This window comes from Rhamphochromis longiceps, linkage group LG15 (genome assembly GCF_057381845.1).
Source record: "Rhamphochromis longiceps isolate RC_006_pf linkage group LG15, R_longiceps_female_GT1.1, whole genome shotgun sequence".
NCBI classification, from domain to species: Eukaryota; Metazoa; Chordata; class Actinopteri; order Cichliformes; family Cichlidae; genus Rhamphochromis; species Rhamphochromis longiceps.
The window spans coordinates 3,266,324-3,291,332 of record NC_140571.1 but is presented as its reverse complement, the minus strand read 5'-3'; the positions used below and the strand labels follow the sequence as shown (position 1 = coordinate 3,291,332).

Here is a 25,009-nt window from a genome sequence, read left to right as displayed (position 1 = left end):
GATGCAAGAAAGTCGGAGTGAGATGGAAAAGGGGATTGAAGGAGGGAGGAGAGGAAAAGAAGTGGAAAAAGTAGAACTGCACGCAGCGTGGAAAGAAAACAGAATCGCACTTTGTTTTTGTTGTTTTGTCTTTGTCTTTATCACATGCATTTCAATTTTCAGGCAAAAATTACATCCACTTTAATCTCTTGTTCCATCTCCTACCCATTTTACCATGACACAGAAGCGCGAAAAACAGACAAAACATAAACTTTAAACTTTAAAAAAAGGACCCAGTAGCGGCGGCGTCACCGGGTGGGGGTGATGAAGGGAAAATTCCAACAGAAATAATACGAGAACTCAAAAACCACTTTCACAAACAAATTGAGAAATTGAGTTAGTGGATTCGCACAAGGTTTGTTGAAAATGTCCTTCCCTCTAAAATGGGCAAATACGTCATTCATGAAGGCGGTTTTTACAACCTCCAGTTGTTTTCAAAGTTTAGCCACCTGTAGCCGCCACGTGAATGAGTAAAACGCTCGCCCGTGTCAACATTTTCACACGGAGCAGGTTTCTAAACACTCTTAACCTAGAAAACTGAGCTTTCTAACAAACCCAAGCAATTAATTTTTTTCCTAAAATTACCCAATCAGTTTTACAGCAATCTACTGAAACAGCAAGCGAAACTACAAAGAATTGAGACGAGACTTGAATTGCATCACACGGTCACAATTTATGGGTGTAAATGTTTTTTTACTCATACTTTTACAATGTCCTAAAATAGAAACATCCTGAATATTTTCACGTATTGTCTCAGACATGAGGAGCAAACGGCAGATATCACCGGTTCGTTGGAGGTTTTACATCCAAATGAGTTTCACTTATACCCACAGGGACACTTTGTCCACAGAGCCAATTTGCTATTCAGCGGCGCTAAATAGCAAATTGACTTGTGACATGTGAGCGAAATGTGCGTAATTAAAACAATGTAGGCATTATAAAATGATGTGAAAATGTGAGCTTTAATATGGCGAACATGCTGAAATGTAGTGTTTGTCCTGACTTGTATTAAAGAGCACATCCTTTTGCAAATGGATGAGCCGTCTGCATTGACAGACATATCTTTTGCAATGTTGCTTCTGTGCCTCGGTTTTGTGATGTATGTGTATCTATGTGGCATTCCATGTGCCCTATATGTGTTTGCATGCATGCGCCCCTTGTTATTGTGTGTATATCTCGGTCTACCATTCTGTGAAGGGGTGAAATATTCTTTCAGCAGTAGTAATGATTCCCAGCTGGCTTCTGCCCACTGGAGCCAAGAAGCCAGTCCCGCTTAACTAACAGCCCACAGGAAGACACCAGCATGGCCTTGAATGGAACACAAGTCCTTCCAATCTAATTACCTTACTATAAAACTCGCCTCTTGCATGTCACAAAGGAGAAGACCTTCGTGATCTGAGTTACTATTAATGAACACCTTTTCTATATAAACGATCAATTCTGTTCCCCTATTTCAGGAACAAAGCAGAGGCAACAAGAGAGACTACAACAACGATTGCATGTAATTAGTGCTAGTTCACTAAAGTTGTGTTACGGGGGGGTAAAGTTGGACCATAGATTTACATTTTTCTTATCTAACTCGGGGTCGAAAGGTAGTGTACATATTTGTTCATCAAATATGAGGCTAAAGCCAGGAAATTGTGCACTTGGTTAACAGAAAAACTCAGCACAGCGGAAAAACGGGGAGCTTGGGCAGTCATTTTCACACTTCAGCTCATATGGATTAAATAAACGAGATATAACTTAGAAAGCTTTAAAGCTGACGGGCTTCTCTTAGATTTGTGGTATAGTTGGGTTTTCCAACACGCTCTCATATCATAGTCACATGCGGCCATTTTATCAAACAGGAAACAGCGGTTCGCGTCTCATTTCGGAGGTGTTTGCTTTGCCCTTATTTGCCCTTTGTTTCCATTTGGCTGTTTACCTTTTCTTCTGCTGTTATCTTGTTGGGCTGTTTTTTCAGCTAAAGCATCCATTTTTCAGTTGGGTGATGTTCGTTTTGAGGGCTTCGTGCTTTGCATTTTTTTTGTGAACTTCTTGGATACATTTGGGAAAATTCACAAATTTAAACCTGGGGTTTGAAAAATCATGCTTAGCACTACCCAAAATGCAATTAAACGTGACCGTAAAGGGCCCCGAAGCATCACATGCATGCAGGCGTCTACAGGGGATGATTTGAGATCTGTTATGCTATTCCCTTAACCAGCATGTTGAGCCACAGATGCCACTGTGTATACCTCGTGTGTATCACTGTGATTTATCACGAAAAAACGCACTGATGCCAGCATTACAGCACAGGAGTGAGCATGTACGGAAAAAAAATTTTTTTTTCTAAAGATCTTCTTTTTAAAGGAAAAATGTTCCAAATCTCTACATGTTGAGATTTTTTGCCTTCAAAGATAAAAGGGTCATGGAATGTGGAAAAAACTGCAACATAGTTTTAAAATTGCTTTTTTTTTCTTAAAACATTTCAGTTTATCAGCTATTGTGTAAATGGATGGTTGGTAAATGTAAAAGTTTATTGAAGGTTTTGTACTTTTTTCACCAACAGAAAGGGAAAATATTTGGAGTTTGATACTTGAGATCAAATTAATTACACTCCACTGCGCACAAAAAACAAGATATCAGTAAAGTTTATTTTCATTATTACTGTCTCTATATGCAAATAAATGAATTAAAACCAATCAGCCTCTGTGCCCCCCCCCCCCCCCCCCCCCCCATGTATTTATGCATCTCTCCCAGCTATATAATGTCTTGTGATCCAGTAAAGGCCAGCAGCAAAATGCTAAACGTTATTTGTAGTTGTAGCTGTCATGTCTCCAGGGGGAATTCTGTTTTTTATCTCCTATCAGTTCTGAAGAATGCCTCTGTATGTCAAACCATCTCCTGTCCCACATTGTGTCTAAAAACAAAGCCTCTCAAATTACCTCATGTAAAAAAAATGTAAGCACGAAGATCTGAAAAAAATAAAAATAACTACAGTTCATCGAAACCACATAATCTACCGAAGACTTCTTCTGACACAAGGACAAGTCAAAACAGGATACTAATTTTTTTTCAAACATTTTAAAAGTATTTTGTGGAAATTCAGTGTATTAAATCATTGCTAACCCATTTTATTAATGTTGAATACATTGTACTATCATTTCTGCGAGCATGACTAGAGTTAATTCATGCCTTTTGTGATTTAACTTATATTTTGCCAATATCAAAATCACTGTTCCATTTTTATAACATGAATATAATGTTGTCTTTTTTATATTTTAAGTAATATTATATATTTTCCTCTCTAATATTTTACAAGTAATTTATGTCAAATGTAATATTAATTTCTGAAGATTGCAGCTGATGTAATCTTTGGTAGTGCTAAAGCAACTCAAAATAGACGATCTTGGTAAGGCCTCCTGGAAGTTACTACATAAATGAGAAATCTTGGTGTTGCTGCTTCACAACAATAAGGAATGTCTGAGTAGAGTTTTTTTTCTTTTCAATATAATTCTATAACTCTGCCACTGGCTCCAATAAGCAGCAGCCTTTGCAGGTAGGGAGAGAGTAGACATAGATGTGCTGTAGATTAGCTGACCTTGGGTACTTTGCTAAGCTAAGAAATTTCAGGTGCATACAACATTTTTTCCAGAGTAAAAAATTCTAAATGTTATCTTGCCAGAAAGGATAGTTTACAAAGCCTGCAGTTGTGGAGAACAAAGACTGCACTCGAGCTGTTTCAAAATGCTGGCAGAAGACATTTATGGATACATTTCAGGTAAAGTCTAAGTAGCAAAGGCTTCGTAAATAATGCTAAGTGCTAATGCTATTCAGCAAGCTAACAGAGGCTAAACTACTAATATTCTGTGTAATTAGATGGCAGAAAAGTAGCAAGAGGTGTCAGTCTAGCTTTTATTAGGCAGATAACATGAAGAACAGGAGCCTGGACAATCCTCTGGTCAGTGTTTAGGGTTTCGAGAGGATTTTAATCTGTACCAAATTAAGAGCTAACAATTCTAAAACAGAAGGAACAAATGACAGGTGTGGGCTTATATGTCGCTAAGCACAGGTGAGGGGAGACACAAAGAGAGCAGAGCATTAGAGGCTGAATAAGGTTAATCTGTTCAAATAATTATCTAGCCCATGTAATCACTAATAGTGGGCGTAAGTGGACAGATACTAATACACAATTCTGAAAATGGTGTTGGCCATTTTTACATGGAGGTTAAAGGTAGCCAGAGACTAACTGGAACATTTTATCCTATATTATCCTATATTATTAGGAAGTATTATCTAGCTAATCTAATGTTTGCACGGATTTCGTTTATATATATATATATATGTATGTATATATATATATATATGTATGTATATATATATATATATATATATTGTAAAGTAAAATCCTAAAAGTAAAATGTATGTACATACATTTTTTTCTGCAGGATTTAAGCAGTTATGTGCAACATTTACATATCTTACTGCAAAGTGGGACATAATCTCAGTTTTAAAAAAATGGAATTGCAGAACAGCAACAGTCTCTTTTCCTTAGCTTTGACAAAATATTAACATAGAACAATGATTTGTTTTACCCCACATTAATTGAGGCTTTGATGCCTACATCTGTTCTGTGGCAGGATGTTTTAATCATCTGCTTGTATTTCTCTTTGAAAGATTGAAGATGGAAAATAAAAAGCATTTCCTCACAAATTTTCAAAATCACCTGACAAACTATGTTAAAGTTATCTATTTATTCAAGTTTACTTTACCTGTTTATAAACTATAACAGTAAAATCTAATTGCGTTATTCCATGTGTAGATGAATACTTGACCGTTAGTTGGTCATCAGCAGCATGGTGGAGGTATGGTTAGCCCTGTCACCTCACAACAACACAGGCATGATTCAGACCTGCTGACTGTGTTCTGTGCAGGTTCTCTGCCAATGAGAGGATGAGTTTTAGTGGTGTAGAGTTCTCCAGCTTCCTCCCACAGTCCAAAGACATGCATGGAAGGTTCTAAATTGGCTGTAGGTGTGAAGGTGAGCACAAATGATTGCCTTTCTGTGTCAGCTCTGTGATTGACGGGCAATTTTTCCAGGCGAGAAGAAGATAAGAGATTGAGAAGAAGAATAGGTAGGTGGATGGTCATTTTTAAATGGAGAATATTTTATCTGCACTGCATAATATGGTGTTTTTATTCTTTTCTGTGTAGGTCTGCGATGCCAGACTGGGACACAATAGGGACTGATTCTCCTTCACACACCACCTTGTTATTGCCACAGTTTGAAAGATTTGAACGGTACAAGATGAGAAACACCCTGAAGGCCTCAGTGGAGGTAAGCTGAAGGCAAGGCTAAGCTCACCGCCTGTTTGCTGATGATCCATGAAGGCTGTCTCTGTAGAACCTTGAAGTAGAGTTTTCAGAGACAGTCAATCTACGCGGATCTCGTCACTGCACTAGGGCTGGATAAGGTGTCAAATTAAAATTAGGGTTAAAATTAAATTTGGGTGAGATGATCTGTTTATCCCATAAAACTATGCCAGTGTTTGTATCTCTCCAACTTCTACCCCTTCCTTTGCATCTCTCATAATTTTTTTCCTGCAGCATGGTGGGAAAGCAAAAGTCAGTGCAATAAGTAGCAATTCAGAGTTTAAAGGCATACGCTAACAACATGTTAGTTGACAATGGTTCTTCCCACTACACACACCATGAAGAATTAGACTTTTTCTCACTAGGACTCGACAATGGTTCATGTCACCACAGCAAAACCATTAAATCCTTTTTTTAAATATAGTTTTTTGACTTCTTGATCTCGTGCCAGCTGCCATAGTGCCTGTTTAGACTCACTGATGTCATACCACATGGGACTATTGACTTCTTTGTCCAATGTGAACAATATCACTGGCTGGAGGTTTTTAATTTGCACATGCCTTTACATACCAAATGGGTCTCAAGAAAGCAGTGGCTCTCTTCAAAGATTTAGTCGATAAATCTGAACAAGAATCTCACAACCCAACGACCCAGCACCTCTATGTTCTGCAAGCTTTTGTTAGTGGAATCTAGAGGCTTTGACAAGAGCAATATAATAGCTTTAGCTGCTTGTTAAATGGGCTGTTTGTGGTAAACATGCCCTTAAATATAGTGCACACTAAATTGATGTAAGTTTTAAGAAGCAGCTCTTCTGTGTGCCGTTCATTCGCTGTAGGGAATAAACTGACTATAGATAAGTACCTCATACTACCCCACTTCAAAGGAACCAAACTATGCCTAAAGGAGTGAAAACAAAGTAAAGTGGTTGTTATTTTAAAAAATGATGGTGACGTATGTAAAATGAAAATTGAAAAAGCTTCTGGCAAAAAAACAAAAAATAAATATGTTGTGTGATATTGATTTTCGCTCGTGAACACTCACATTAACTTTGGCAGTAAATGCTGAGATTCACATATCCTGTATCACCATTCAGACTGACAATGCAGAGGACTGATTTTTGATCCGTATTTCCCAGCCCTACACCATATCTGTGACGACAGCAGAAGCTCTGAGGTATTTTCAACCTCCACAAGAATTCAGACTTTTCCTGTCCTGTAACCCAGGAGAGGCTGAATGCATTGGCCGTGCTGTCAGCGGAAAAGAGATGACTTACTTTAACCAGAATGTAATTGAGAAATGTGCTGGCCAGTGTTTGGGCAGCATGACAGGGTGGTGTTTTGTTTTAAGTCTTTTTTGACTTGAGTTTTGGTTTATGTTAGGCAGTAAAATGTCTGAACAAATATTAAATGGATTCAGGAGCGTGTATTTGACACACTTCACTGGCATTTCTTTGAGTTTTGAAAATACACATTTTAACTGGTAATGTGATCGATTCACAAATGACAGCATGATAAATACTGAAACTGAGGAATTTGATTGTAAAATATATAAACTCACAAGCTTTAAAATTTGATGGCATCTTTCAAAAGATTTTGGCATGCGGCAGGAAAAGGTTAGCACCTAGTGGATTATCTCACAATTAATAGGGTAAATAAATAATATGATTAGGTATAAAAAGTACATCCCAGAGAGAGATTATCTATGATTGCTAAATGTGTGTACATATGTTTACACACATTACTAAATGGGGTAATTTTCAGCTCCTGCATTAAAAATCCAATGATTTTGTTGTGGAAATAACTGCAAAAGTGAAAGAAACATAACGGGATTTATGACTGCATTATTGGACATGGACTGGATAACCTGCACAAACATGAAGGCCCCATTAATACTGAATCGTACGTCCCTCTGGGGTTGCATCACGAAGGGTAGAAATCTGCCATGCGGAGCCACCCGCTGTGGAGCAGCAAAAGTCACTCCTTCTTAAATAGAGGGTTTGAAGCATCTTATATCCTGATAGCATCTCTTAAAAAGAAGATCTTGCTTATTTCAGCAAGAAAATGTCAAGTCACACGTGCATGCATTTCAACAGCGTAACTCGACAGTAGTGTTCGTCCTTTCCTGCCACCCACAGAAAACACTCGGCACATTATGAGAGAAAAAATCATGGAATCTGTTAAGCAGCTCAAATCTTAACACAATCAGGAATCATTAAACAGGTTTCTTTCAAAGCTGCAGCAGTCCAAAGGAATTCCAGAGGGTTGTCCAGAGGAGTCCTCTGCTAATCTGGTATCAAATTCAAAATGAGAACAAATATTTCTCAAAGAGTTTAAAAAGAAAATTCATTTTCAATTTTTTTTAATTCAAGATTTTTTTTTAAAATTTACAGATAAATGACTGGTTTCAAAAAGTTTGATAACTACATCGTAGTTTTACCGTGATAACGTGATTATTTTCTAATGTCTCACGTATTATTGGTGCTCTTAAATAGGTTCAGTTTTGCTTTGTGAGTGTTTGGTGGTGTTCACACTTGAAGTCCCCGATCAGTGGTACCTTACTACAGGGGCTAACAGTGACTTTCCTTCTTTCTTTTTTTTATTCCTAGCCAATAAGCAGCGTTAATACATGGATATATCCTGTGTCAAGTGGCTTTTATCTAGTCACACATTACTGATTGTGTGATTTTCAGTGTGTCTGCACTCACAAATTTTTTTAGCATTAGCCGCCAGTGCACCTAACACATTTTTATGAAGGGCTAAGTTTGGCTCCAGACCTCTTTCCCTCTCTCCTTTCTTTCTTTCTCTTTTTCGTTTTTCTCTCTGTCTCTTATCACGGTGATACATTTCCTGCTCCTGGCACGGCTCCTGCATAGCTTATGGTTAAAGAAAGCTTTCATCTATCCAGTGCCTCTAGGACACACACACACACACACACACACACACACACACACACACACACACACACACACACACACACACTCACACCTATACTCACACACACACACATATACAATCACTGGTACAGGCCAGCACTGCCCTGCCACACCACAGGCCCAGACAAGCTCCGCTGGCACCAATCACCCTGATAACATCTTAGGCTTTATTTCATTTTGGCTTGCTCTGTTTTGCTCTGGGAAAGACCGGCACATGCAAGAGGGCTTTCTGGAAAAGAATGAATTAAGCCAGTATACGGGGAGAGTGTAGCCCCTTAGCCTTGAGCAGTTAACTCCCCTGTCTTCAATGCCATCTATGGACATGACAGTGCAAGCCCTCTTTCATCCCAAGAAAAAAAAGACCAGGCCAGAGCTGATGTTTCTTCTCCATTCTTATAGATGGAAACACAGTTTTTATAAGGTAACATAATAATAAAAGATAATGAATAAGGCCAGAAGGACAACTATGAACCTTTCATCTAGAGGGTGTGTTTGCTCAAAGTGCTGAAGAAATAAATTAAATGTCAGTCCGTTAAATGTCCCCTGTAGTCTGGGTAATTCCAGACTTCACCAAAAAAAGTCTCTAACATGGAGATAATTTTTACAATGTAAAAAAGAAAAAATTTATATTTTATTTTATTATTTTTTTAAGTTTTTTTTTTAGTAGTAGTCATTTCTCATGCAATGGGGTGGAGCCATTCAACCCAGAAATCTGTATCTCAAATCTGAGTGAGTGAATGAAATCAGATGACTGATTTGGTAAGTGAAGAAAACTGACACTGAAAGAAATGAAAGTGTAAAAAACAGAGGCGACGGTGACCTTTGCACCCATGCTTTTTCCTTCCCTCCTTTTTCCTGCTTACAGTAAATCGTTGCTGATTGCGTAGCGTGTAGGAAGAAGGCGGTATTAGTAGCATGTATATCACAGCATTGCTCTAGGAGCACTCCTGATTTATACTTAAGTGGTAGACCAGCATAAAGGCAGCCCGCGTTCAGCACGTGTTTGTCTGTGTCTAGTGTTCTCTCCCGGCATAATTGCTCAAGACAAATAAGTAGATGAAATAAAAGGAATTGCACCATGAAAGGCTTCCAATATCTCTTGCGGTGAAGCAGCCTGCAAAAAAGGGGTGGAAAAAAAAAAAAAGACATAAACGCTGTCTCCTTATTTTCTTCTCGCGACCATCCCACCCAATCAGAGGCAGGACGCTAATAAGATAAGAGGAAAGGAACAACAGCGGTGTGGCAAGTAGGATTACCCCTGTCTGACTGGCTAACAAGCACCATCTCTTTTTCTTTTCACAAACACCTAATGCTAGCCCCACTTTTCCTCCCCCAAAGGCAAACACACACAACTTTTCAATAGGAAAATGGGAGCGAAAATTTCCCCGTTTATGTCTGAAAGGGGCATATGATATGTTTACGCACTAATGTCTCCGCGATAGCTGAGCACACATGTGAGGATTTTATCCGCATGTTTACTTGAAGGTTTCTCCGAGAAGTGTTTCCAGAGTGGGAGAAGGTTTATGTGCAAGTTCCCATTTAAGGTCCATGCACGTGTATACTTTAATTATAAGCACTTACTGTAGGTTCTTTAAAAGATTTGCAACATTGCCCATCACTGATAAAAGCACACCTGTTATCAATTGTCACCACCAGCGAGGGGAAGCGAGGGGTAGCTCAAGTTCAGCGGTGGAAACACCTTGATTATAGCTATTTACACAAAGAGCATAAACACATTCAGATTCCCACTGGCACAACGTAAGGTCTTCACTTCCCTCAAACTCTTGCGCCTGTGTCGGAATCCCAAAGCGCCATCATCACTCGCCGTGCGTACGTACACATATATATAGAGCAGGGACCAGGGGTGTGAGGTTCCTAATGCCTCTTCAGTAAGGCCGTTAAGGAGCAAAGAGTCCACACATCTGGAAGACACAGTCAGTCAGCACATGCTGAAAGTTAGCGGTGGCGCTCGCAGTCCAAATTAGTGGCGAGTTTTATTCCCCCGCTGTGGTAGGAAAATATCAAATCTGTTGCCATATGAGTGCCATAAAGCCGGCTCTGGAGTGTTTGATGCCTTCATGTGGGAGCCTTTAAGCCGTGTGTGTATGCCCGCGTGCGTGTTTGGTGGGAGATGCAGGCCTTAATGGAAGATGAGAGTCCCTGTATGAATTCTTGCATGCACATATGTTTTCTATGTGTGTGTGGCTCTTATCAGTTTATGTTTCTACTTTCCTGCACACACATGCAAATGGTTTCTTGAAATCTCTGCGTGTGTGTGTGTGTGCGTTGGATGCTGTGGCAGTGTGCATGTGCAGCCGTGCCATTTAGCAGCTTGCTTATAGACCTAGTTGACCCTGCTGCATAGAGCAGACAGACAGACACAAGCAGAGTCAGACGGCCCCTGGGGTGGTCCTGTCTGAGTCGCGGTGTTATGGGCCAACAACACTAGGGGCCCATACACAGGCAGGAACACATACGGTAATTGTGCGCACGCACACACACACACACACACACACACACACACACACACACACACACACACACACACACACAGGCAAAAAAATTAGATTTTAACCACCACAAAGGATTTAATTATTTTAACCTAAATTTAAAGCTGAGGCAGGAACTACATTTGCTGTGTTTTCACAGGTTCAGTATTACTATGCATGTGCAGCTCCTAGAAAACACACAGTCCAGCGTGCTTCTCGCTCTTTCATTAACATGTTAGAAGCTGAAAATTGCAAATAAATAAGTGGCCAATTATTTTTGCTTTCAGCCTGCAACCGCCTGTAGCTGTGCAGAAAGGATGACTTGAGAAGATTTACGTGCAGCTTTGTGCAAAAGCACCAAACAAAAGCGTGCGCGCCAACTCTCCAGACCAAACTGCATAAAATAGAAATACTTTTCTATGCACGTGCTGGACGTATTTTGCAATTGACTTCAGTGTTTCAAATGTAAAACCGAGCCAAACATGTTTTATTTATTAATGCAACTGATACTGTGAATTTGTGTTACTCAGTGTTGTGTGTTTAAATAGAAGAGGGAGTGTTCGCCGTTTTTTTTTCCCCCTGCAGAGGAATAAGGAAATATTTGCCACTCGTAGAAACTAGGAAACACACACACACACACAAATTAAAATAGACGCACATGCCTAACAGCAGACACAAGATAAATTCCTTGGCAAGCATTCAAAACACTCATGTAAGGACAGAGAAACACACTCAGACCGCAGCAAAAGACACACACACACACACACACACGCTACCTCCACAACTCCCACCATGTGACCCCTAATCACAACCCCAGAGCTTGGACATCAAATGAAGCAAGTTGAAAAAAAAATCATCAGGAGTAATTAACGCATTTTCATATGCAAATGTGATTAATGCAAAACTACAAAGTCATTATGCAAATCGACTTTTCCTTGAGCCTCTGTACAAATATTCGCAGCTCAAATCAGGGATCAGTCTCGCCATCTTTCTTTTTTTATCTCTTACCCCTCTCTCTCTCTCTCTCTCTCTCCTGCTTTCCCTCTCTCTCTCTTTTGGAGTAGAGATAATACATAAGTAGCATGTGAAGTTATTTCTAACTCACGCAGTGTGTGTGTTTTCATGCGATGGGCCGGGGCTATGGCATTACGCCGCCTGCCTACTGATTACTGGCTGCTTGGCACTGGAGCGAGACAGGGAAGCCGGCGAACAGGGGAAGGTATGAATATGCAAAAGCCTGATTGCTTTTCATGATTAAAGCCTATTTAATATGGAAATGAGAGCAAGCCAGGTGATTAAAGGAACATTGGGTGGTGGGGCAAAAAAAAAGAAGAAAAAAATCAGGGTGGGGAGGGAGAAACAGAGAGAGGAAAGAAGAGGAGAGAGGAGAGGGACACCTTCAAATCTAATGTAGAGGTGTGGAAACAGGAATGTCACCGTTATTTTGTGGCAGTTTTGACCTCTTTGATAGCAAAGGTCAGTGTTGCTTTTGTAAGTTACTCCACAGGCCTTTATCTAGAAACCATAATGACTCATTTCAGGTAAAAAAAATAGAAAACGTAAAAAAAAATCCCCGTTTCATTAGGACTAAAAAAGACGTGTTTTACGTTAAAATGCCTCTGCGTGTTTTTGCACCTGCAGAAAATGTAGGTGTGACGGTTCTAGAGTGGCGGGTGCCTCATTTGAATTCTTTGATCATGAATCCAGCGCTACTTTGGCTCAGTTAAGAAAAGAAGTATCGGTATCGTATTGAGTTTGTGAAGAAGAAGAAAAAAGAAGGAGAAAAAAAAAGCAGCGCGAAATCTTTATCTCAGTGTAGTGACATGCCCACTAAAGCGAAAGCAGGGGGATCAGAGGTGGGCCGAAGAGAGAAACACAGAAAGACGTTTGAGGATGTCACTGTCGTTCACATCACCTCATGAAATATTTACTTTGAGCTCCTCGCAACGTGTTTGCGCGCGCGGTAGAGAATGAGATAGAAAAAGAAAGAGGCTGTCATGATGCGACTTCACCCGTCTGTGCTGGATGTCTTAAAGTGCTCCAAGGGGGCCCAACAGCAGTCCTAGGAGGAGTTCAAAGCGGGGCCAGGGTCGTCTTAGTACACTAACACTCCCCTTGCGACAACCTCTCGCTTTCTGGATGACACGCATCATTCTTCACCCACACATACACATATACAAATTCATCCCAGGCACACACGCACGCATATTAACATAGTCTGACAAAGCTCTGACACACACATGCACACATAGTGCATGCATCAGCAAGAGAAACTCTGGAAAAAATACAAACAGGGCACAGAAGGGCCATTTTTCATCTACGCCGTCGAGTATGCATTTGCTTGCGTGCATGTGTGTGTGCACGCGTGTGTTTGTGTGTGTCTGCGTGCAGCTTTTGGGGTTGAATCTGCTAGCCTTGCAGCATGATTGCAGTTTAAGCAAGGAAGCTGACAGACAAAGAGGCCAGACAGGATGTTATAAAACACAGCCAGGTGAGGAGTAAAAAATAAATAAATCCAGGACCGGGGGGAGGAAGGCAGAGGGTTAATAATGTTAGATATGCAGGGACGGCCCAGGCATTTCATGCATTATCAGCATGCTTACATTAAAGCTTATTTCATCTTCCCGCAAGTCAGATACACACTCTAATTTACCTGTGTGTTTTGTGTCGACTCCTGTGCTGCGAATATTTGCGTGCATCTGGTTGCGCACCCCAAACTTCCTCGATACCACGTGTAAGCCAATGCGATGTTTCCTTACAGTGTGTGCGTGTACAAATGTGAGAGCTGCTAACACACTGGACGTAATTAGACCTAATAATGTAATCCAATTTGGTTGAAACTTGAGACTGCCTTGAGTGGCAGTATAATGTGTTAAACAAAGCCATCCTCCTTTCTTTCATTTGGGGCTTCGAGTGCTTTCATGTTCTGTTCTCTTAGTGATAAGACTGTCTGTGTGAATGACTAACTGACTGCTGCTGTAACAGGTTGACTCACCCCCCTCCTTTAAACATTCACTCAGCACCTCTGTAAAATGTATAGCATCTTTGTTTTTTTTTTTTGCTTTCAAAACACTATTTTTGCACTCGTGTTGCTACTCAATGCTTCACACTCAGTCTAATGGGAACAAACTAGACAGTTAAAAAAGCTTTTGCTATTATCAGTGCTGGTTGGTTATTTTGTAATTGATTTTTTATCCACTACTGGGTAAAGTCTTAGTAAAGGGAAACAACATCGTTGTACACTAAAATTAGCAGGTACATCAAAAACAAGCTGTCGCAGGTTTGTGGTCAGTAGATATTAACCAATCTGTGTGATAGTGGTACATGCAGCTGCAACCTGTAATAGTCTTTAACTCTGTAACGCCTGACACATTGAATGATGGGTATTTTGAAAGTATATTTAAAAAATATGAAAAGTATCATTGCTAATTTTTTTCTTCTAATATATTTGATATATAAATGTATTCACAGTGCAACGCTGGTCACGACTGTATATTTTTAAATCAAGAACAAATGTTTTTGAAAGTTTATAGCAAAATATTGCACATATGAAAATACATCAAAATATAAATTTTAATAATTTACTCAAAGTGTAAGTTTATTCAGCTGGATGCAACTTTATGCAACATTGTTTCACTAAACAGGAAGGAGTGTGTTTAATTGATAAGGACAAATGCTGTTTTGTAATTTGTATCTGTTACTCCACACGTTATTAACAAAAAAAAATCTTTACATTAAGAATCTTTAACTAGTAAAGTTTATCTATTTTTTATTCACTTATTTTATTTATTTCAGTATGTAACAAATTCTTCGTTTCCCTTTACTGTCTGAAGTTCCTTTACGATCCATAAGTGGGCGGTATATAAGGTAAGGCTTAGAATATATGAAAGGTTTAGAAATTTTAAACTGTATTTAAATATCACATTAATCAGATTTCAAGTCTTCACAAACAAAGGTGGAGGAGGTTTAGGGGCTGCCTGCTAGCAGTTCTCTTTTTGAATGAAAGGAAAAGGTAACGTTTGCCAACCACGTAGCGTTACGTCAAACTTTACATTTCAATCCTTTGATGTTGTTCTGAAGAATCTGAATTTGTTTTTCCTTTATCAAAAGATATTTTTAATGCACACTAGTAAAAGAGATAGCACAGCATGCTTAGTAGAAGGACATAGAAAGGAGGGTGGGACACTTGCAGAAAAGGGCAGTACTGAAAAATGGGCACATATCAGTGGGTCTAACAAGTAAACGTGGAAGTTAATGGAACTGCTGAGAGACGCTTAGCCATGGTGAGACTGAGAGAAGGTAAACCATGCAGGCAGAAAAGAGGAAAAATACCGATATATTCATGTTTCTGGACAAAAGGAAGCTCTAATTTAATCGACGTGGTAAACATTAAGAGCCTGAACACTGGTGCAAGCCTGCTTTGTCTCCATTTAGCCCAGGACCTCACAGCTTCTTCAACTCCACTGACATATGACGAACGATATCTGAAAGCTATCTTCATGTCTTTGCACAAAAACACATCGTACTATAGCTGTTGTGCTTTTCAGCAAAGATTTACACACTTATCCAGCACACACAGAGGCCTAAACAGGTGGCAGCCTACTTTAGACAACAGGGATCATGTATGTTTGTTCAGAAAAATAAGATGGCATGGACTTCATGTCTCCTCCACTGAGAATCATCTCAGACGCCTTTGTAAAGTTCGACTGCTTTTTTTCGTATAAGAAATTGTATTTTAGGTGCAAGCAAGGCGGGTTGTGCTTAAATGACCCCGCGCTGTCCACAGTGCTGAAATAAAGAAGCACACAGCAGCCTGTTACTGGCTGTGCTTGAGTTATTGTCATTGCTTACATTAGATCGGTGCTGCTGGCGTGTATGATGTTCAGATCAAGTGGCCTGTCTGTGCCTTTGACTCTGCGTGTGTGTGTGTGTGCGTGTGTGCCTGTGTGTGTGTGTGCAGTTAGGCAGTGCAGCTGCTACGGCCGAGTGTGCTATTCTGCGCCTGGCGTCTTTGCCTTTTTGCTGCATCTGTAAAAGTTACTGATTGTTGTGAGCCCTGTACTCGTTGCTCTCATAATGACATTGATTTGGCCGTTGTGGTGTCTGTATGTGATGCAGCATCCTGTTTTACTGTGATAGTGGTGCATCATTGATGGTTTCACTAACCGTGCATGCATGTCTTTGCAGTTCTTCTCTCTCATAGGAGTTGTGTTTTGTCTTTCACCCAATTTAGGTTAGAGTCGCTGTAAATATGGTGTGGTTGTCAAATGACAGCAGCCAGTGGAGCTCTAAAGTGTCATAGTGAGGTTATTGGGTAAGATACTGTTTCACATATCAGCTCGGTCGCTACAATCTTTAAAAAAAATAAAAAATAATGTTACAAACTTAGTGAGGTTTACTCAGGGTCATAATAGTGCCTCTCTGTATTTTGACCACCTGCCTGGTTTGTAACTGTGGTGACTGAATCTCATCAAGTTTGGGATCAAATACTTCACAGTTCACAGTCGCTTCTACTGTACATGTGTGTAAATATATTATAAATTAGTGTGTCACAGCACTTGTTACACGAGGACGTAACAATATAACATTGTGCTGACCGGCTCCTGCATTAACTGCATAATCTCGCATGTAATTCTACTCGGTAACTTTCACAGTGAAGCCATCTTCCCTCTTCTAACCAGCCCTTTCTGACTCTACTGGAGTCTGTGTAATCCTGGATACCCTTCCCAGCTCTCGGGTGTGATGGTGACTGTCTCTCTCCTGATAACTTTGAATTGGTTTCCCTCCGGCGCTGGCACTCTCCAGGCCTTGCCCCCCACCCCTCCGCCTTTCCCTTCCCCTCATAGCCAGATGAACGGCCTTGCTGCTTTATTAATCCCCTTCTCCTCACCACGCACACAGATGAATTTTAATCAGCTTTCTTAACCTCTTCATATGCTGCAGGATTTCTATACAAACGTTCAGACACGTGAGGTGCACTCAAAAAAAGAAGAAGAAGAAGAAGGAAAAAATACAGGCACACACAAATAGACACACACATTCTGGGGGCGGCTCCTCTATCACCTTCTTTCACAATTGGTTTCAGCTGAAGAAGTCCTTGAGGCCTGCAAGTGTGTGCGTGTGTGTGTGTGTGTGTGTGTGTGTTTGTGCGTGTGCGTGTGTGTGTGTGTGTGTGTGTGCGTGCGTGCGTGTGTGTGTGTGTGTGTGTGTGTGTGTGTGTGTGTGTGTGTGTGTGCGTGCGTGTGTGTGTGTGTGTGTGTGTGTGTGTGTGTGTGTGTGTGTGTGTGTGTGTGTGTATGTTTGTGTGTGTTCTGGTGTGTGTGTGATGTTTTACTTAAAATGGAGCAGAATAGACACACAGTGCAGCTCTCACTCACTCTAATAAAATCATCTCAGGCTACATTAATCCCTCCTGAAGGCCACTGTCAAAATAACAAACAGCTGGGATTCTTTAAAGAGAGCTATCTGTCTCGGACAGGTGAGAGACGTGTGTGTGCCCGTGTGCCCGATCCAGGTATTACTCATGTTGTGGGGACCTAAATCCGTTTGCTCTGCCATGATAGGCCAAGTGTCTTACTGACAGGGACAAAAAACATGATATTTTCAACACAGCAGGTTAAGGTTTGGGTAAGTGTAGTAAAATGAAAGCAAGTCGACAGCAAGTCCTCTGAAGTCACAGATATAAAACTCTATATGTGGATGTGAATGCTCATTTATGTAAGTGCGCCTCTTGTGTGACAAGAGAGCTCTTTCCCGACCTCTGTGTTTATGGGCTCGATGTGTACTGGTGCGCTACAATCTCTTTACCTCCTCTCTCTTGTTTCGGGCAGATCCCTTTGGCTGGGGTCAGCCTCCTCGCCTGATCCTCCTCCCCTCCTGGGGTCACCTGGACGCCCACTTCCACCGGAACAGCCCCTCTTCCCAGCTCCAGTGACCTGGCCCTCGGAGAGATGGGAAGGCCCATAACCCCGCCAGCTGCCCCAGGTTTGGAGAAGGACCCCAGTCCGCCAATGGGCCCCCGGCACAGACGGCGCTTGTGCTCGATGAAAACCAGGATATCACCCAGAGGGAAGTTAGTCTGGCACTGGCCGCAGGTCAAGAGGTCATGCTCTCCAGATGCTCTCCTCCGAGGGCTCGGGGTGGACAGCTCAGGAGATGGAGATCCTGCCCCTGAGTCATGATTGGCCTCTGCTGCCGAAATAAGAAGGGGAAGGTAAAAGATGTCAGTCAGTGATGTTATTTTAAGAAAGATAGGAGTAAGATAGTTAGAGCCAAATATAGAGAGGTAAAGGGAAAAAACACCCAGCGAGTTTAGTTATCCCTGAAACCATTACCTGATGAAAGCCATCTCTTCCTACCACACAAGATGATCATTACAGTCACAACTGTGTGTCACTTTCATGGCATGAAACAACGCCGCTGTTAAGTTGCTTCGCCTAGGCAAACACCTGCACTGCTTATCCGTGAGAGATCTGCGTGGGCTGCACCCAACACATAAACTCCACGTGTATGTGTGTCTGTGTGCATATCAGCCTGTGTGATTGTGTGTGTGGCCAGGAAGCTATTCATCTCACAGTGCAGGCTTGGTTTCCGGTGAGGGCCTTTTGCTGCACTAAGCTGTCATAGCTAGACGGCTCCCTACACCACGGGAGCCCCAGCTTGTGCAGAACAAAGTGTAGAGTAACGTAGGCCACATCCACCACCCTGTGTGTGCGCGCGTGCGTGTGTGTTCGTGTTTGTGTGCATCCTAGAATAAGACAGCGAGAAGAAAAATTAAAAGGAGAGAGAAGAGAAAAAAAAGGGCCATGTCTAAGTGCGTGTGTGTACATGAATGGATCAGGTGAGTTTGAACAGTGTATTCTCCACAGACAGAAAATCTATAAAGCCAAACCCGGGGTCCTGTTAGGAGAGTAAATCTCATTCTTTACAGATCTGACACGGTCATTAATAACATTTACACATTCTTCCCTCTGTTCCTCCCCGATGGCGCAGACTCTGTCCCTCAGCTTAACGTAAATCCCTCATGGACAACCTCCATTTTTTTTTACATTTTAAAACTCTACCCTCATGCACCAGTATGGAAATGTGTCCTCTTCTAAAGAGCCCCGAGGAAACCTGAAGCTCCAGAGACTGAAGGCGTGTCTGAGTGAGCGGGTACCCAGGGAGAGGTGTTGATGCCTGGGAGAGAAGCATAGCAGCACTTGCCTGTCTGCTGCGTCTCCACTTCTAGTGCCCGTATCTCCCCCCCCCTACCCACGCCCCCACACCCCTCCCCCTACACCCCTTCTTCTTTGCCTCCTTTTCTCTTTTCCTGACACCCTAATAATTGCAAAGATTAGACAAAGAGGGTGTGTGCTCTCGCTCTCTTCTTCTTTTTTCTTTTTTTTGTTCTGCTGTATTTATCAGACCAAAGATCCTAAACCTTCTTATCAGCCATCTCACTCTGTCAGGGAAGCATTGCGTCGCTGTCATAATGCTTAAACTCGGGCAGGATTGGGGATGAATACTAACGCATCCCTTTTTCCCCCAAATTATCATTATTATTATTATTATTTATCATTTTCAAATATTTCTTTGTAACTATGATCCCCCCCACCACCACCCCCTTTACCAAATCACCCATCCGCCCACGTATACACTCATACACACTTTCCAGTCCTCTCATTCCACCCTGGAGTGATGATCCGATGCCAAATATCTTTTCTCTAAATGGCGATGGCTTCCTGGATGTCCGCCAAATAATTTCCATCTCATAATCTTTTGGCGGCAAAGAAGGAACACAGCCGCATATTTACCTACAGTTCACAGCTTGTGACCATGATTCGCTCGCGCAGGCAATGTAACTCTGCATGTATGTGCAATGCATACAAGTAGGACGGTGCAGGAGATCTTTCTGCTAACGTTATTTTTTTTATTTATTTTTTTTTACTTTGGGGAAAAAAAAAACAAAAGAGAAAAGAAAGAAGACAGGTGGCATGAGGCACGGATCCTCGTGTGAGAAATGCGAAAATGAAAAGAAAAAAAAAGACAACTACAAGTCAGCGAGCTGACAGACACCTGGGCATTTGAACTCGACTCTCTCTCCCTGTGAGAGACAGAGGCAAATAGTGAAAAGGCCTGTTTGTTAGCCTACGGTTGAGTAACACGGCCCGAGGCTGAAAGCAGTAAATTAGCAGGAGTTGGCACCGTGACTGTGAATATCTGGAATATCAGTCGGACATCTTCTGAAAACCGCACCCCTCTCTGAAACCCGCGCACTCATCTGTCCCGAGGCTCACCTGTGTGAGAAAAACATGTGTGCAAGAAGGAACCAAACGTGGAATGCTTGCGGGGCGGGAGGGTGGTACAAAAATAAAAAAATAAAAAAATCTTGGACACAAGCAGGCAAAATGGAAACGTGAAAGAATAACAGACTAATGTAGCCGATCACGGTGACAGACAGTGTCTAATTCCTCAGTATAAACTCCTATGTGAGAGGAACAAGCTTGATAGGTAAAGGAGCATAGCTGACACGCTGTCAAACATGCCATCGTTGGGGAAGGCGTGATGATGGCAATGAAACCGGGCTGTCTGACATGATAGCACACATACTTTATTTCTGTCTCTTCTTCTTCTTCTGTTTCTCACATACACACACATATAAACTTGGAGTTATATTCACCCTGTGACAGTCCTGCTACTCTGCCTTATCAAGTGTGAGTTAACTGAGGCAGCCTTAGAGCACCCCCTATCAGTTTGATGAGGAGAGAGTCAGTCATTCACTCCACTATTACTACTGCTGCTGCTGCTGCTGCACACAGCCACTGCACAATATGTACCAGATGGGAGCTCAAGACAATGGGCCTCTTTCACCAAAATTTCCATCTTTGTAGAAGGTCAAAAAAAGCTGTTCAAAGGCCAGAAAACACTTAATAAAAAAATATTTTTGGGATTTTTTAGATACTTTTAAGTGCAAATGCTGAAATTGATCCCGTGTAGTTTGGCTATGCTCGAGCGGTGATTAAACTGGTAAAAAGTTAGCGGCTGGGTGAAACCAGCTAGGTGGGTGAAACCTGCCAGAGTGCATATAGGAGGACTCTGGCCTCCAGTCATGTCCTCAGACATTAATTGCACCTATAAGTCCTTCTAATCCTCAACTATTGTGTTTGTTCTTATATGTTCTTATACATGACGACTCTCTCGCAGTTTCACTGTGCCCGAGGTGAGGGCAAAAGCAAGGAAATTTGACAGCACGGCAAAACAAGCTCTACTCTTCCCAACGGAATAAAAGGAGGAGAAGAGGGGGGGGAGTCAATTTTTTTTGGATAAGACACAATTTTCTTTTTTCTTTTTTTTATTTGAATTTGACGAAATGCCCCGAAGAAGCAGTGTCAGAACAGAAAACCACGAAACTATTTTCCGCTGGTCTTACACAACACTTTAATACCAGCTGCGTGCTCTGTTCGGCAGTTGAAAGGCAGAGGAAGGCCATGGGCACTCGTATGACAGTCGGCCATAGCGTATGGGTTCAGACCTGTCTCCCTCTCTTTGTTTTCCCCCTTTCCATTTTGCTGAGCTGAGAACACATGCACACACACAGAAACCCCCAAAGGGGAAAGTTGGGAAAGATTCACGCTGTCGTTGAAAATAAATGACACCAGCAACGACGCAGATGGTTGCAATCAAAAATTCAAACGACAAGCGGCCTCGCTTAGCCTCTCCCCTTTTTTCTCAGCAGCGATTGCCAAGGAGAGCTGCAACAGTGTGCGTTGTGAAAGGCCAGGCCTGTGTGTTTCATTATCATATCACCATTTAATCTGTAGCAGCCCTATTTCTTATCATAAATCTTAGATTATCAGGCCTGAAAGTGAGCAAAATACGACTGCAGCTGACTGTGACTTGTCACTAAATCGCTATAAATGACTTGCAACCTCTGAGGCATGACATTTGGTGATATAAATCAAATTTGCCAAACAATTTTAGAGATATCATAATAATAATAATTTAAAAAAGCCGCTTTATAAGCATTGCAAAACGGATTAAACGTGTTCAATAATATTGAAATATAGAAGGAAAATCGGCGAACAAACTGCAGCACTGCCTCGCAGTGAATCATAAATCGCTCAACAGTCATCTCCCCTGTGAGATTATCATCCGGTTACCACAATGTGTGTGCATATTTACTGTGGCGTAAGACTGCGTACGGTGGGTTTCTCCCCATCATTTGACAGCCATATGGTGTGCATAAAGAAGAAAACATTAACTGTTTCACAAGTAGCATGCCAATTCGGAGGGTAAACAGTTATCACGAGGCGTTTCCACGGCTGAATCCAGAGAAGAATTCACAGTAATAAATCTGATTCGAGATTGCAAATGCACCACTCTCTGAAGAAAGGGGGGGGAGCAAACCTGGGATGCTAAACGCCAGTCGTTCCACATTAATTTGACTAATTCATAAGGATATTTGTGTGACAGGTCTCTCTTTGTCACGGATGTGACTCCGAAGCTGAATCACCGAGCCTGAAAAAGCCTATAGGGATGATTTCCCTGTAAGGAAACCGAGAATGAACTATAAACTGCGCCGACTGAATCGGCCTGCTGCATTTGTCACAGTGAGAGCATAAACAGATACGTGCTGATGTATTCTGAGCGTGGTTCTTTCTGCAGTTGCACAGTATAGGCAGATCTACATAGAGTCAGCGTGTTCCTTCCTTGCTGCATACTTGCGCACTGAGTGCCTCGACTGCAGTTACAGTCGCTTGTTCACCCCTTTAGATGTCTGGCCTGGCAAGTACACAGGCTTCTGCTAAGCCTGTCCAGAAATATGCAGATATTCAGGTTCTGTTCATAAGTAGTGCATGACCTGTAGTCCTGCAGCTGGCACAAGGCTGTGTTCTGTTACAGTGAGCCATGATGTGTGTTTTGATGAATGCTGGTGCCCTGCAGAAGCTAAATATCATTCCTTTTATAAAGAGATACGCCGAGACTGGTCTCGACAGTTGATACAGAAAATGTGAAACCGTCGAGCTGCAAAGTGATATTAAAATCAAACTTTCTTTTTTCAGAAATGTACTTCTTTCTTCTCGTCTTTCTTTCTTTTTCTTTGGCAGTATCTCCGTACATGTGTTGACTTAATCAAATAACAAGTTGGCTTTCCTCCCACTGCCCCTCTTTGTCCTCCAGCCTGAGTTGTGGACACAGGTCCAAGTCCTCCCTCTTGAACCTGAGCCTCTCAGGTCTTTGCCACTGCTGGAGTATGTTTTTTTTAAGTAGGTGACACTGAAAGAAGATGAGAGCCAGGCCCTCTCTCCACACATTTCCCCTCCTTTCCTCCACCCTGTACTCGACCACCCCTGTGTTATTAGGCTAAGCACCAAAACATTTGTCAGCATTTAGAGATATTAAGTTGTTTTGTGACACTTGCAAGTTTTGTTTTTTTGTTTTTAAAGACCAAGCCAGAGATGATTAAAAAGATTTCTAAATCCAGTCATTTAAAGCTTCAGGCAAGAGCAAATGAATCCTGGGGACATTTCAGCGCAGCTTGAGAGCTTGGACAGAGAAATTAAGAAAATGAAAGCTGATCTGTGACAGCTAATTATCAGCCTAATGACATTCAGCAGGTGCAGAAGCAGAAGCAAATATTATTTTAGCCTTAATTTGTATGAGTTGACTAATAACAGAGGGATGTTATGTAAAAAAGAGGGTGAAAAAAAGCTGCAATTGTTAGACACACTTTATCCAGATTAAGTGTTAAACACACAAAAGCAGTGCCTGAGGTGCAAACAAAGTTTTGCAAATTTTTGTTTGTTTGTTTTTCGGTTCAGTCGAAAAAATGTACGACTGGGGCTGAAATCATCTCCACCTGAATTAATTATCAGACAGCCAGAGCGACAACAGAGAGAATCAGCCTTCACATCAATAGCTGCACCATAGCCAAGCATCAGCTTAACGTGGTGCTGCACGTTATCACAAATAAAAATAATTCCATTAATTTAACAAAAAACCAACCGCTTATATCTGGATGTGTCTCTCAGATCGCTCTCTGTGTCTGAAATTGGCGAAACAATTTCAGCAACAACAAAAACAAAAAGAAAAAAAACTTCAGAGGGGAAAGTCAATGAGAGAGTGCCAAAGTGAATAGTGATGAGTCTAAATGTTAAATGTGTCGGGTGGGACGGAATGCACCTAACCGTTTTCAACGCAAAACAGATTGGCCAAAGATTACATCATGAACTTCTGCAATGAATTACCCAGATTAGGCCTCTATGAAATTGGATTTAGGCACAGCAGAGCGCTGGGAGATGAAGGTTAGATTGATATAATTGATTTGAAATTGGATTATAAGACTTTTTAATCATATGCTCGCCTCCCTAAAAAAAAGAAAAAAAAGAAAGAAAGAAAAAGGAAAAATCCTGCGCAGTTTTTTTTTTTGCCGCACTCGTGAAAAGAAGTTGTGACCCTACGGATCCTAAAATGTGGCCCACGTAATAATAAGATTAGCAAATATAGTACAAATAAAAAAATAGTGATCTTCCCCGTGTGTGTGTGTGTGTGTGTTTATTTTCGTGCCCTGCTCCATTCTTAAATATTCTTCTTGTGGGCCGGTGTGTCGCAAAAAAATCATTTTAAGTTTGATGCTTTGTGCCAAAATGTTAGAGTGTGTGACAAAAAGTGAGAGAGAAAGAGAAAGAGGCTATTTTTTAAGAAAGAAAAAAAAACTTTAATCGTGCAAACTCACCCTCTGTGGAAATGTTTAACAAAGTATCCACGCGCAAATGTGACACATCCCGGGAGAAGAGAAAACGTAAAATTGAATATGAATTGTTAGAGTACAACCTCAGTGCACGTGTGTGTGTGTGTGTGTGTGTGTGTGTGTGTGTGTGTGTGTGTGTGTGTGTGTGTGTGTGTGTGTGTGTGTGTGAGTGCTACTCACACACACAATCAAGCAGACACCCCAGTTGTAGCTGTCACAGGATCGTCCCTTGTAGTAAAATCCACTGAAGCCGAAAAAGGCGCATGTAAAAACGGTCTCACTTACACTGATACAAATGATAAAATAGTTTAGAAGCCATGCAGTCACTCGCATCGAGTCTAAAAGTTTAGTTTTAAATAAGCAGCTGCACGGTATACCTACTATTTTTTATTGTTTGTGCATGAGTGATATCACATGATCTATTTATTTTTTCTTGTTCGGCGCATTTTTTGCAATCACTGA

The 25,009-nt window shown here is 41.4% G+C and overlaps 1 protein-coding gene across 3 annotated transcripts in view; it reads right to left on the bottom strand.

The window, feature by feature from the left end:
* Positions 1–25,009, bottom strand: part of bcl11bb (BCL11 transcription factor B b) — a 36,922-nt gene that overhangs the window by 10,891 nt on the left and 1,022 nt on the right. For 2 of the 3 annotated variants that reach the window (XM_085382556.1, XM_085382558.1), the window contains exon 2: positions 17,623–18,006. In XM_085382556.1, coding sequence (XP_085238682.1) covers positions 17,623–18,006 — 384 coding nt within the window. The remainder of the gene's footprint in view (positions 1–17,622; positions 18,007–25,009) is intronic. The other variant, XM_085382557.1, reaches the window with a different exon arrangement.